This window comes from Aspergillus pseudodeflectus (assembly GCF_044049435.1).
Source record: "Aspergillus pseudodeflectus strain CBS 756.74 chromosome Unknown BJX68scaffold_7, whole genome shotgun sequence".
Taxonomy (NCBI): domain Eukaryota; kingdom Fungi; phylum Ascomycota; class Eurotiomycetes; order Eurotiales; family Aspergillaceae; genus Aspergillus; species Aspergillus pseudodeflectus.
This window is the reverse complement of record NW_027263783.1, coordinates 800,747-812,391: the sequence shown is the minus strand read 5'-3', so window position 1 is coordinate 812,391 and position 11,645 is coordinate 800,747. Positions and strand designations below refer to the sequence as shown.

The following is an 11,645-nucleotide window of genomic DNA, read 5'->3' as shown; positions in this document are numbered from 1 at the left end:
CCGCAGCAGATCCAGGGCTAGGGTCAGTGCATCACGTGGTGTGCACTACTATCCTGGCTCACTAATTGTGAAACAATAATGCCGCCTGGCTCCAGGCATCATCAGGCACCAAGGCGCGTCCGTTCGGTCCTGTTACTGTCAGTTGATCTCCGCGTCCTTCACACGCTGCTCCCCTTACTCCTCCATCGTCCAATCCGCCTTCTGACCATCGCAGCGGCGCGCCATACCATTGACCACTAGCATTCACTGCCGGAGTTTTTCGCTCCATCTCTACTGTCGTTGCGCAGTAAGACAACGCGCGTCAAACACCACGATCGATCAAACAACTTTCGTCGCGTTACCGTAGAATCCGCAAGAACCCCGCGTTCAAGTACTATTTCGCCGATGCGCATGGCTTGAATCGACGAGTACTCATCATCCAATTACCGATTAACGATAAAGAACCTCGAAATGGAGGTCGAATCGCGCCCCTCGTCCCCGCAACCGGGGTCAACCCAGGACACCGCATCGACTGCAGGAGACAGAAGAAAATCCGGTCGGGCGACGCGCAAACCCGAATTATTCTCGCAAACCCATGGCGATAGCAACGGTGCGACCGCGGGCGGCGCCAAACGAAAGCGCACCACCACCGGGGACGAGAACGAAGATGATGTTGAGGACGCCGAAGACCTCTCGGAGAGCGAGGACGACGACGAAGAGGATGAGCCCGATGAGGAGGAATTGCGAGAACAGAGACGTGCGGCACGCAAAGCATCCGCTAAGAAAGCGTCGTCAGGGACAAAATCGAAGCCCAAATCCCAGGGGTCTCGAAGTGCGAAGAAGCCCAAAGTAACTGGAAACGGCGTTGCGAACCAGCTAGCTTTTCGGCCGGCTACAAATGGAGGAAAGCCCCCGTCGCGGCCTAGGAAGCCGAAGGTGCGACCTAGTTTGGTTGCTGGTGAGAGCGGTCTTTATGGTACGTTTGCGTCTCACTCTGAATCTTAATATGCCTGAGAGTCGCTAACCACTACGGTTGTGAAGCGGAGGTCTTTGGCAAATCGCGAAACGCCGAAACGGTCGCTGCCGAATGGCTCACCCGGTACCAGCAAGGTCAGACGGCTGCGATGCGCGATCTTATCAACTTGATCTTCAAATCCTCAGGGACCGACCTCGAAGTCACGGTCGAAGATATCGAAGATGTTGATCATGTAGCGGAGCGCGTCGCAGATTTTCAGAACCAATATCATGCGCAGGGCATTTCCGAGTACCCCCTCATCTCGAAGTCACGGACGTTCAGGTCTTTTCAGCCAGCCCTTGAAGAGTTCTTTGTGGCGCTCATTCAAACCTTGCATCACTCTTCAGTGCTGTATGATGACCGAGTTCTTTACGAAAATCTTCAGTCCTGGCTATCTTCCATTTCCTCTTCAGGCTGCCGACCTTTCAGGCATACTGCAACCGTTGCTGCGCTGTCGAACATGAATGCTCTTTGCGATATTGCCCGGGAGGTAATCACTTCCGTCTCGACTTTTCGCAAACAGCTCGAAACCGAGAAGAAAAAGAAGACCGTCAACAAGGGAAGGATTGACGCTATCAAGTCGTCAATTGAAGAGGGCAACAACAAGTTGGAAGTGATAGATGATCTCCTGAAAGACGGAGTGAACGTTGTCTTCGTCAACCGCTACAGAGATGTCGACCCTAAAATCCGTGCGGAAAGTATAGCGGCTCTGGGAAGGTGGATGCACAGCTACAGAGAATACTTTTTTGAAGGCCAATTTCTTCGATACTGCGGCTGGATCATATCGGACACGGATGTCCATACGCGCTCAATCGCCTTGCGGCAGCTTCTGAATATATACTCGAATAAGGACAATATCGCCGGCGTTCGGTCCTTCACCGAACGTTTCCGAAACCGATTCGTCGAAATAGCTGCCCACGATACCGACGTGGGGATGCGTACCATGGCGATTGAGCTGCTCGACTTGATTCGAGATGCTGGGCTCATCGAGCCCGCTGATGTTGATACTGTCGGGAAACTCATCTTCGATTCAGAGGCGCGTGTGCGCAAGGCAGCGGGCCCTTTCTTTGTTGCAAATGTCCAGGATGTTTTCGACTCAGTGGTTGAGGAGGTTTCGGATGAGGTTAACGAGATGTTCGGTGACGAGGATGAAGATGATTTCGAATCCCCGAAGCGCGCCTGGATCAAGTTCAAGTGCCTCGCAGACATCCTTCAGGCTTACGACATTCCCAAGGACGAGTCGACACCCGAACCGAGCTTAAAGTCAAGAGATGCACTCCCAGGTATCTCATTAGACTCGCGATTTGTCTTGGCCACAGAGGCCATCTATCCGCACTTTGGCGAGTTGACCAACTGGCAGTCTCTGGCTGGTTATTTACTTTTCGATCATTCCCAGATCTCCGATGACGACGATGACGATTCCAACGGAGAGGTCAAGAAATTGTACAAGATGCAAGAAGGCCAAGAGGTCATCCTTTTAGAGGTGTTATGCTGCGCTGTCAAACTTCGTATTCTCGATGTTGCCAAGTCAGACATCGATAAGAGAGGGCGCAAGGTCAAGGCCTTAACGGATAGGATTCCAGAGCTTCAGGAGGAAATCGCCCATGGTCTTGCACAGATCATTCCTCAGCTGTTGAACAAATTCGGTTCCACGCCCGAAGCCGCCTCGGCGGTTCTACGCCTGGAGCATCTTGTGGATCTTGACAAGATCCAGGACCTCCAGAAGGACGCGACAGCCTACACATCGTTGCTCAACGATATCAACAAACAGTTCCTGTCACATTCTGACCAGGATGTCCTGGCCGAGGCTAGCGTTGCTTTTCTGCACGCAAAGAGCTCCGACGACATGCGCGAGGCCTTGGAGAGCAAAATCCAAGAGCTCTGGGACGACATGGTGGAGACTCTCAACAGACTCTCGCAGCAGAAGGAAGTTGCAAGTGAGGATCCGATACCATCTTCCGTTTTGACCGAGCTCAACAATACCGTCACAAGAATATCCAACCTCTCCAGTGTAACGGATTGCACACAGATTTTAGAAACACCGCTCGTTATCCGGTCCAAGGGCAGGAAACAGAAGGAATCAGAAGCCCCATTCAACATTGTTCTGCGTTTGGTGCAAAGAGGCATTCGCAAAGACCTTGCGTCTGATTCTGATGACGAGGAGGATTCAGCTAGGGCAGAGGTCGAAGTTGTAGTCAACAGCATCCGAACGCTTTTGTTCTACTTTATGTGGAAAGCACAGAACCTACGCGCAGCTTTGGCAGCCGGAAAAGCGAAATTCAACACCGCCTACTTTGAAGCGTTAACCAAGAGCCGTGAATTGTTTGTTGAGGCTCTAGTCTCAATAATCAGCGAGCGCTCTGGGCTAGACGATGTCCGTTTCTCTGCCACCACCACGCTCCTAGATCTTCAGACGCTATTTGGCACATTCCGAAATTCTGGACTCAACGCGAACAATGACGAAGACACCATCTTCCAGGCCCAGAGCCTAGTACATGAGATCGATACTGACGTCCAGGACCTTATCACGAAGGTTCACGGAATAGCCCTACGAACATATGCAAAGAAACTACGTGTACCATTCGAACCCGCAGAGGATGATGCTCCTGCTTCCGACTCCGAACTTGAGAGGGAGCCCGATGACGATGAGGACGAAGATGACAACGAAGTGCTCCACAACGAGCGCCTACGATCCAAGATTATTGCAGAACAACGGTTATGCGAGCTGACAGGAAAGATCGTGCTGGCCATTATCGGGCGTATCCTCGACTCTGGATCAGACAGCGGCCAGTTGAAGAAGAAACTGCTGAAACATAGAACTCAACTTGGGCCCAACTATCGTGAGGTTCTTGTTTTCTTAGAAGACCGAGCGGCCAAACGTGCCACTCCATCTAAAGGCAAGAAGTCCGCCGTCAAGGGAGCTGGAGCAACTGCAGGCAAGCGTCCGGAGCAGACCAAGTCAACTGAGCGAATCGACGACGACGAGGAAGAGGAGGACGAGCACATTAGCGACGAAGAACTTGAAGAGAACCCCATTGACATCGACAAGGACAATGACGAGGACGAAGGCCAAACAGCACCTGAACCAGATGAAGATGAAATCATGGGCGATTGATCTTCTTTTCTTTGCTCTTCTGCGATCTTGCGGACAACGGCGGTCAACCACACTAATAATGATCTGTTTTTATTTATGTGCGATTTTACTGGCGCGGCTTAGCTTAGGCTTTGATTTCATCTCATCTCTTTGTTCTGCCGGCACTTACCCCGGTTTTTCTTCATTAATTCCATTGTATCTTTTCATGTACATTGTAATGACTTACGTTTCCCCAGCTTTCCTACCTCTCGAGATTAGGTCTATTCTGATGATTTTTACTTTCTCCTCCAAGGCTGGAATCAAATCTGCCTCGCGGCCCGCAAGGCTTCAGGCTCCAGAGCCCCGGCCGCCAAGACGCGTGAAGGATGCTGTTCATATCCAGGGTAGATAGCCGAGCAGCACCCTCCCGAGCCCCATGACCTGCCACCAACCACTGCCGGCGACGAGAGCCAGGGAGGGTTGTATTTGGAGGCTCAGGCTTCAGTCTGCATGCTGTGCTGACTGGCGCCATGACTCAAGACACGAGATGCTGCCCCGGACTGCAAATCTGGTTGGAGAGACCAGGGGCAGTGCTGCCTCTGTTGAGGCTCATTTTTCCTCAACTTTTTCGGGCTGCTAACCTGCTTGGGCAACTCGCCCTCGGTTCTCAAGAGAAACGATTGCCTCGCAGCAAACTTCGCCAGCGCGGGATGCTTGGCAGGGTCTTTAATTCGTCACTAAAATGTGAATACGAGGTGCTAATTTAGCCAAGAGCAGCCGACTCTTGGGAGCTCCGTGCCCCATGGAGCCCATGCGAACCCTATAAATACTGAGATCGGGAGCTTTGGAGCGGGCGCGAAATTGCGACCCAACCTCAGTTTGCAAACAATTGAGAGCTCAGAGCCGCCATCATGAAGAACCTTCTCAGCGCATCCACTCTTCTCCTCTGCCTCTCGGGCTTGACTGCTGCCAAGAAGAATGACCTCTTCCAGCCCCTTCAGCAGCTCGCGTCCAAGGGTAGCTCAAATGCTACTCTTGACGCTCGCTCCCTTGTGAAGCGCGCTTGCGCCTTTGGCGAGGTGATCTGCGACGTCAACTACTGCGTCGACACCTCCGATGTGTGCTGCGGTGACGGCAACGGCGCATACTGCTACGAGGGCCAGAAGTGCTGTTCCAACAGCGACTACTGCGCTCCTGACGATGGCGTGTGCTGCGGAAGCCTCGGTTCATGTCCCAATGGGTACGAGTGCGCGACTGTTGACGGCGAACCGGGCTGCTGCCCCGAGTCTGGCTGCTCCTCATTCGGCCTTGACGACGACGATGACCTTGTCGATCTCGACGACGACATCGACGACACCGATGTCACCGTCTACACCCAGGTCATCTACTGGTATGTCTACGTATACTGGTACATCGAGATCTGGTACTACATCGAGGTCGACGTCGAAACCAGCACGCTCTCCCTGACCTCGTCCGAGGAGCGCACCTCATCCACCGCCACCGTCACCGCGTCAAACTCCCGTGCTGCCAGCTCCGAGTTTGCGAGCATTAGCGAAAGCGTCACCGAGGCTGCCACGACCACCCCTGACCTCGACTCTATCCCCACGAGCACGACCACCACCGACTCCACCAGCGCCGGCTCAAGCACCCCCACCGCCACGGGCACCTCTGGCGCCGACGACGACAACTCTGACAACTCGGATAACACTATCAACATTGAAGACTTGCTATCCCCTGGTGAACCCACCCCGAGTCCGACTGACGACGCTGCGTCCACTCTGGGCTCTAGCGAGGCGCTGTGGTACACCGGCATCTTCAATGCCTTCCTTGGACTGTTTGTCCTTCTCTAGTCGTGCTTATAAGCATGCCTTACGACTTGGTAATGTGGCGAAGGGAATTTGGAACTGTATTTAAGCCTGCGTTGAGGACTTTGTCATGACTTCTGGATATAATGTTTACCTCGCTCGAGCTAATGTTATTGGATTCTCAAATACCGACTTACTGAGAACTCGTCAGGTAAATTTGCTCTCTTCGTAGTAGTTATCTACGTCTTTCATATCGATGTCCTTATCTCATGTTGCCTTCCAATGGCGCATGGAGGGCACCGGAGCTCTTTCCCGAGCGCACAGTTTTGCCAGTAATGCATGTCCACAGCCTCCCTGCCCATTAGTTCCAATGCTTGGTGGCTTTTTACTGCAAATAATTACACCCGTCTTCAACCAGGTTTCTATTTGATCATGTGTCCCCTTTACTCTCAGGGTGAGGAATTGGTTGACGCTCACTGAACAACAGGCACCACACCCGGGCAGTGCCCTCTCAAAGCAGACCCCGACCCCGATGACAAGACTTCGGGGACTCAAGACTCTTGATTTAAAGCAGATCAGTTCCCAAGATCCGGCTTGGCTTGTCCAATATGGGTATGGTTCGTCGTGGCGGCCTCGTGTTGCCTCAGCCTCAAAAAGCAGCTCATGACAACGTCCGGAGTATAAACACGAGGCGCATGGGCTGGGGTCTTGGAGAGCTATAAGCAATTCGTTCAAAGAAACTGGCCGAGATGATCAAACTCAGTCGAATGAGCAAAAAGCAGCGCAAACGCCTTGCCGACTTATCGACCTCTCTACCCCCAGAACTCATCCTCCGTCTTGGCGCATTCCTCGACCAGAAAACCCTCTGCAGCTGCGTGCGTGTCAGTAGACGGTACAACATTCTCCTCACTCCGCTCCTGTATGACAACGCAATCATCTACAAAGACATCTGGGTCAAGCGAGAGACCTCGGAAGAACTGGAGTACCGGTACCCTGAAGTGCCAATTCCCAAACCGGGACGCGGATACGCCGACTACGTCTTCAACACAAAGAGCCTTGCACAATGGAGCTCGCCCGTGCTCCTGGAGTACTGGTCCACGAAGCCGCTGGAGATGATCATGTATCCGTCTCTCGAGTATACTGAGATGGGGGATATCGGCTGGACGATCCTGCATGCGGCGGCCAAGGTTGGGAATGCAGCCATTGTGTCTATGCTCCTAGATAGAGGGGTTGGTGTCGGTACGGAGACGTTTCGCGGCGAGACCGCGCTGCACTTTGCGTGCACTGGTCGGCAGTTGGGTATGATAAAGTTGTTGCTGGCTCGTGGTGCTAACCCGCTGGTCCACGCCGACGATGGAAGAGCCCTCCTGTATCACGCTATGCCTGCTGGAGAGCAAGTATTCCTGTTAATCTATGCGGCATTCAGAGCCGGCGGCGGCGACGTCTCCTCACGCGGTTCCCGAGCACAAACGTATCTGCAGTTGGCATGGAAATCGATGAAGAGAGATGTCGTGGATATGCTGCTCGCCGATGGCGCAGACCCCTCAGTTGAAGATAGCGACGGACTTGACTTTTTGCACTACATAGGCGCTGGGCCAGAAGATCTGATAAAGACCGTGATTCGTGACCTTGACGAACGAGGCGTCGTCAACTTCGACAAGCCCAACAGAGAGAACGCAAGACCACTACATGCAGCGATCATCCGAGACAGGCTAGAAATAGTGCACATGCTCATTGAGCGTGGCGCGGACATCCTCTCCCGCCAGTTCCGGGGCCTTAATGCACTAGAGCTCGCAGTCGACAGCGGGAGCAGGTCATGTATCTGGATGTTCCTTGAAACGCACCCACACATCCGCGTCGAGGATCACAGACTCAGCGACGCAGATGCAGAGATGATTGCGTCGGTAGAGTACCACCTCGACGAGGTGACACGCAGCTATGGCGTCCTAGACATCCAAACCCTAGTGCTAGTCGCACGGCTCCGAACAACGCAAAAGCTCAACGTCGACAGGCGAAACCTCAGCCACAAGGCTGCGCTGATCCTAGATCAGATCTTCAAGCACGGCCAGAATGCACTACATCCCGCTCTCCCCGTTATCCGCGCTGTCCTCGACGCTGGAATCGACGTGGATATCCGGGTCTACCCTAAGTACTATACACGGCTCGAGACATTCCTCATCGCGACTGTCCCAGCGAGATCCCATCCGGGAGCCTACTACGAGGTTCTGCAGATGCTCCTTGATGCAAGTCGCGCTGCTAGCACCGTGCACGAAGAGTCAGGCAACACAATACTCCACGTCGCCGTGACAAAAGGCGACCCGAAGATCATTCAAATGATTCTGACCAAGCTAGACGGGGATGGTGAGAGCAAGGCTGTACACACGAAGAACAAACAGGGCTACCCCCCACTCCTATGCACCATTGGATCCCGCAACAGTGAGCCCATCCTACAGGCCCTGATTGCCGCGGGTGCGTCAGTCACAGATACCAGTAAAGACGGCCGAAGCGCACTACATCTTGCGGCTAGTATCGGAGACCAGCTTGGTGCGGTAGCACTTCTGATAAGCAAACGAGCGGATGTAAATGCGCTTTGTGCTTCAGGGTATCCGGCTGTGCATTATGCGGCGGTGGCTGGGTGGGATGAGGCGGTTGGGGTGCTTGTTGCGGCTGGGGCGAGGGCGCACCGGGGATGCTTGGATTGCGAGGCGCGGATGAAGCCATGGCTGGTAAAGGAGGCGAGGGAGACGGTTCTAAGGGAGCTGACCGGGGATGGCAGGGATGGAGAATACTCACCGGGATTACTTTCGGTTTTCTCATGACTGCGTGAGTGGTTTGAGAAGTCTCAGGATAATCCTATACAGTGGCTCGCATCAGGGGATCCGATTTCCTTGTTCTACTTCGTACTTTTAGGAGCCACATTTTCGGAAAGATAGGCCATGCCTAAGATAGAGAACATTTGGAAGGGCAGTAAGAAAAAGAAAACAACCGATTTAATAACCTATAGATTACGCCTGTGTATGAAGAATGCTAGGGTGACCTGAGACAAAAAGGGATACATGACGGTGAATCTTGTTTATCGTGAAAAATATCAAAAGCGTGAGGATATGGGCAAAAAAGGTGGGGGATGTAGAAAAGCGCGGAGGTGGAAGTTCAATAGGGGTAACGGGGTTTAAAACAGGTATAACCTCGAGACCAGGCGTCGGAAGGAGAGGTAAAAGAAAATTCGCAATATCTCAGTATGGTATCTCATAAATCAAGTCCCAGCGCGTGAGCATCGAAGCAAATACCACTCCAAGAAGTCGACGATATAGACCAGCCACGGTAGGGGAGTGTCCCTAACTGCACGTAAGTAAGACCAACGTGAGCGAGATCACGATCCACCAGGTGGGAAGGAATGTGCTGGGGATTGAGCATGACATTTGGCTCAAGATTATTTTTCTTTATACTCGCTCTACATGTCCATGGAGTCGCCACCGTTGGCACCGCCAAACGAGAATCCACCGGCTTGCCCTTGGGCACCAAGGGTGAAACCTGTTTGGGTTTGTTGAGGGGCAAGCTCATCGATGTCACCACCAGCCTCATCCTCATCAGAGAAGTACTTCTCGATAATGTTGTAAGCCTTCATGTAGATCTCCTCGTTGGCGTTGTTCTGGCAGTCGTGAATCTTCTCCATGCCACCAGCCTCCTCGATGAACAGAGCATAACGGTTAACGCGGGCGTCACCAGTTTGCGCAGCCTCCTTGTCCATCTCACCGACCTTGAGGATGTTCTCAAGACCATCCAGGGCAACCTGGATGATCTTGTTGTCAGGGCAAGCAAGCAGGTCGCAGAGCGGCTTGATGCAACCCTGGGTGACGAGGTACCGGATCTGTTCAGGCTTCTGTAAACCTCCAGAGGTAGCATTGGAAATGGCCCAGCAAGCTTCCTTGCGGGTCTTGAAGTCGCCATTCGCAAGCAGGTGGACCAATGGGGGAATGATACCGGCATCAATAACGGACTGAATCTGACTCGAGTTGCCAGCAGTGATGTTAGAGATGGTCCAGCAAGCCTCTTTCCGGATACCGTCCTTGGTTGAGCCCAGAAGGGAGAGAAGAGCAGGAAGAGCACCGCAGTTGATGATCACTTGAGTTTGGACATCGTCACCGGTGACAATGTTGCCGACTGAGCGAAGGGCGGGGGTCTGGACAGAGGTGGAGGCGTGCATGAGGAGTTCGACAAGGCGACGAGGGATACCAGCCTCAATGACAGCTTGAATCTTCTCGTTAGGACCATCAGAGAGGTAGGAGATAGCCCAGCACGCATCAATGAGGACTTCGTCATCGAGCATGTAAATGAGCTTAGCCAGGACAGGAAGAGCGGGGGCAATCTGCTAGCGACATTAGTGAACTGACCCGATAATCAATAATAGTGTAACATACCGTGTTCCAGTCGGGTTGAGGGGTCTTGCCGCGGCAGAAATTGCTCAGCGTCCAGGTAGCATTGCGGAGCATGCTGACCTTGCGGCCATCGTTGATCAGGGTCAGGAGAGGGCGCAGGGCACCAGCGTTGAGCACGAAGTCACGGCATTGAGGGCTATCACCGGCAATGTTACCCAGAGCCCAAACGGCCTGCTCGCGCACATCAGGTTCGGGGCTGCTCAAGAGCTCGACAAAGATCGGTACGGCGCCGGCTTCGATAACAACTTGGGTTTGCTGAGCAGATCCGGAGGCAATGTTGGTCAGAGCCCAAGCAGCCTCAAACTGGACTAGGGTGTGAGGGGAGCGGAGGAACTCCACGAAACGAGAGACAACGCCGGTCTCAATAACGCGCTCGATAGGAGGATTGCGCTCCTTGGACAGGAGCTTTCGAAACTTGGTTGTGGCTTGGATCTGGGCTTCGATCTGGTCGGAAAACACACCCTTGACCATCTCTGGCAGCTCGACGTTGAGCTAGACAAGCCATATTAGTATTTTGAGTTTATTCATAAGATCAAGTTCACAAAGTATATCAATGCTGGTCAAGTGCGTGCCCCGCGGTTGTGATGGTTTGAGCACCATCGGGCGGTGAGCCCGTTGTTGAAAGAACGGCGGAGGACAAAGGAGACCTGAGGGGGCGACCACAGACTCGATACCCAGCACAACCCGCATTAAGAGGACTAGAACAAGATAAGACAATACGTACCTCGCTCTCGATAGCACTAGCCTCGTCGTCGCTCTCAGCGGCGGCCATGCCACCTCCGACACCAATACCGCCATCCCGGGTCTGGATACCTCGTCGCTTGGCCAAGTTCTCTTCTCTTTTCTGCTTTCGAATCTCGACTTGCTGCTCCTCACGACGACGGCGCAGTTCGTCGGGCCGGAACTGGTTCCTGGCCTTGTATTGGGTGCGGCGATGCTCTGGGATGTAGCGTTCGGCCATGGTTGCTGAGGAGAAGGAACAAAAACAAAGCCCACCACAACGGGTTACTTAATCACGAGAGAAAAAGGGAGCAAGGTCGAGGCGGGGGAGAAGGATGAAGATGCGCAAGCAAGGCGAGAGAGAATAAATTAGAAGGTAAGTATGGGAAGGCTCGAATAAAGAAAGGAAAAAAATCCTGAGCCAAAACTGAAGATGGAAAAGGGCTCTTCTTTTTTTCGCGGGGCCAGAAAGAGGAAACGAAGTGAAGGAGGGGGAAATCACAGTGTTTGACGTTCCAGAAAGTGGACTTCGCCAGTGTCACGGGATTGGCCGCTCAGTTGTCCGCCTTGGGTATAGCGCCATCTGTAAGCGCCCAAGCGATCTTAGCGCAGCGCAT

The 11,645-nt window shown here is 53.2% G+C and overlaps 4 protein-coding genes across 4 annotated transcripts; 3 read left to right on the top strand and 1 right to left on the bottom strand.

Moving 5' to 3' along the window:
- Positions 1-112: 112 nt before the first annotated feature.
- On the top strand, positions 113-4,607 carry BJX68DRAFT_229917 (cohesin subunit IRR1). Its single transcript, XM_071039123.1, has 2 exons — positions 113-955; positions 1,021-4,607. Exons 1-2 carry the CDS (start codon positions 451-453, stop codon positions 4,107-4,109), a joined length of 3,594 nt encoding a protein of 1,197 aa, XP_070902870.1. The 5' UTR covers positions 113-450; the 3' UTR covers positions 4,110-4,607.
- Positions 4,608-4,934: 327 nt separating this feature from the next.
- BJX68DRAFT_229916 (uncharacterized protein) lies at positions 4,935-6,130 on the top strand. Its single transcript, XM_071039122.1, has one exon. The coding sequence runs from the start codon at positions 4,979-4,981 to the stop codon at positions 5,915-5,917; it is 939 nt and encodes a 312-aa protein (XP_070902869.1). The 5' UTR covers positions 4,935-4,978; the 3' UTR covers positions 5,918-6,130.
- Positions 6,131-6,621: 491 nt separating this feature from the next.
- BJX68DRAFT_263528 (ankyrin repeat-containing domain protein) lies at positions 6,622-8,691 on the top strand (the record flags this gene model as incomplete). The annotated part of the gene is made up of 1 exon (XM_071044711.1): positions 6,622-8,691. The coding sequence occupies one exon, from the start codon at positions 6,622-6,624 to the stop codon at positions 8,689-8,691; it is 2,070 nt and encodes a 689-aa protein (XP_070902868.1).
- On the bottom strand, positions 8,608-11,526 carry BJX68DRAFT_229912 (karyopherin alpha). Its single transcript, XM_071039121.1, has 3 exons — positions 11,033-11,526; positions 10,291-10,800; positions 8,608-10,238 (listed from the first exon to the last, which is right to left on the bottom strand). The coding sequence occupies exons 1-3, from the start codon at positions 11,267-11,269 to the stop codon at positions 9,324-9,326; spliced, it is 1,662 nt and encodes a 553-aa protein (XP_070902867.1). The 5' UTR covers positions 11,270-11,526; the 3' UTR covers positions 8,608-9,323.
- Positions 11,527-11,645: the final 119 nt, after the last annotated feature.